This window comes from Otolemur garnettii, unplaced genomic scaffold (assembly GCF_000181295.1).
Source record: "Otolemur garnettii isolate 467f Iridium unplaced genomic scaffold, OtoGar3 scaffold00017, whole genome shotgun sequence".
Taxonomy (NCBI): Eukaryota; Metazoa; Chordata; class Mammalia; order Primates; family Galagidae; genus Otolemur; species Otolemur garnettii.
In genome coordinates, this window is record NW_003852412.1 from 23,851,887 (window position 1) to 23,853,344 (window position 1,458).

Here is a 1,458-nt window from a genome sequence, read left to right on the forward strand (position 1 = left end):
TCTTCATAAAGTCTTTCCCCAGGCCAATGTCTTCAAGTGTTTTTCCCATGCTTTGAGGATTTTTATCGTTTCATGCCTTAAAGTTAGGTCTTTTATCCATCTTGAATCAATTTTTGTGAGTGGAGAAAGGTGCGGGTCTGGTTTCAGTCTTTTACATGTAGATATCCAGTTCTCCTAATATAATTAGGCAAGAGAAGGAAGTAAAGGGCATCCAGATGGGAGCAGAGAAGGTCAAAGTCTTTACTGACAATATGATCTTATACTTAGAGAACCCCAAAGACTCAACCACAGACTCCTGGAAGTGATCAAAAAATACGGTAATGTGTCAGGATATAAAATCAATGTCTACAAGTCAATAGCCTTTGTATACACCAATAACAGCAAAGATGAGAATTAAGGACACAATCCCCCTCACAGTAGCTTCAAAGAAAATGAAATACCTAGGAATATACCTAACAAAAGAGGTGAAGGACCTCTATAAAGAAAATTATGAAACCCTAAGAAAAGAAATAGCAGAATATATTAACAAATAGAAGAATATACCATGCTCATGGCTGGGAAGAATCAACATTGTTAAAATGTCTATACTACCCAAAGCAATCTATAGATTCAGTGCCATCCCTTTTAAAGTACCAAGATTGTACTTTCAAGACTTGGAAAAAATGAGTCTTCATTTTGTATGGAAACAGAAAAAACTATATAGCTAAGGCAGTTCCTAATAATAAAAACAAGGCCAAGGGCATCCGCCTACCAGACTTTAGGTGTACTACGAGGTCATAGTGGTCCAAACAGCATGGTATTGGCGCAAAAATAGAGACATAGACAAACATGTTTATTTCTTTATTTTAAATTGGTGACGCTACTTAAGGGATGGGTTTTTATATTCTGCTTTAGAATGTTAGTTTCCTTTTTTATGTGGTTCAGTAAATCTTAGTCATTACTAGTGTCTTTCAGAGTTTGCCGCTTTTCTGGTGTAACTAGTTCCCATGGCTGGGAATAAAGGAAGAGGACGTGCTGCTTTTACCTTTAATGTCGAGGCCGTTGGATTTAGCAGAGGGGAGAAGTTACCTGACGTGGTGTTGAAACCACCCCCACCATTTCCAGTAAGTACATTGACAGCTGAGTTCTCACAAGGTGTATTTTCATGTTTCAGAGAAAATGGAAATTCTTATAGGACTTGAATATATTATGCCATTATGATATCCTCAAATACAGAAAATAAGAGAGAGCGTGTTTCAGCTTACCTTTAATTTAAATATTGGCACTGTTCATCCCTGAAATTTTCCCAGTTTTTACACTGCTTTCTTAAATTATGGAAAACAAAAGTGCATATGGGCTCGGTGCCCATACCTCAGTGGTTAGGGCGCCGGCCATATATGCACCAGGACTGGTGGGTTCAAACCCTGCCTAGGCCTGCTAAACAACAACAATGACAACAATAGCAAAAAAAAAAAAAAA

General features: G+C 37.7%; 1 protein-coding gene across 2 annotated transcripts in view; it reads left to right on the plus strand.

Moving 5' to 3' along the window:
• The first annotated feature begins 923 nt into the window (after positions 1 to 923).
• The window catches only part of POLR3G (RNA polymerase III subunit G), a 35,254-nt gene continuing 34,719 nt past the window's right edge, over positions 924 to 1,458 (plus strand). For both annotated transcript variants that reach the window (XM_003804096.3, XM_023510956.1), the window contains exon 1: positions 924 to 1,103. In XM_003804096.3, coding sequence (XP_003804144.2) covers positions 987 to 1,103 — 117 coding nt within the window. In that variant the 5' untranslated portion in view covers positions 924 to 986. The remainder of the gene's footprint in view (positions 1,104 to 1,458) is intronic.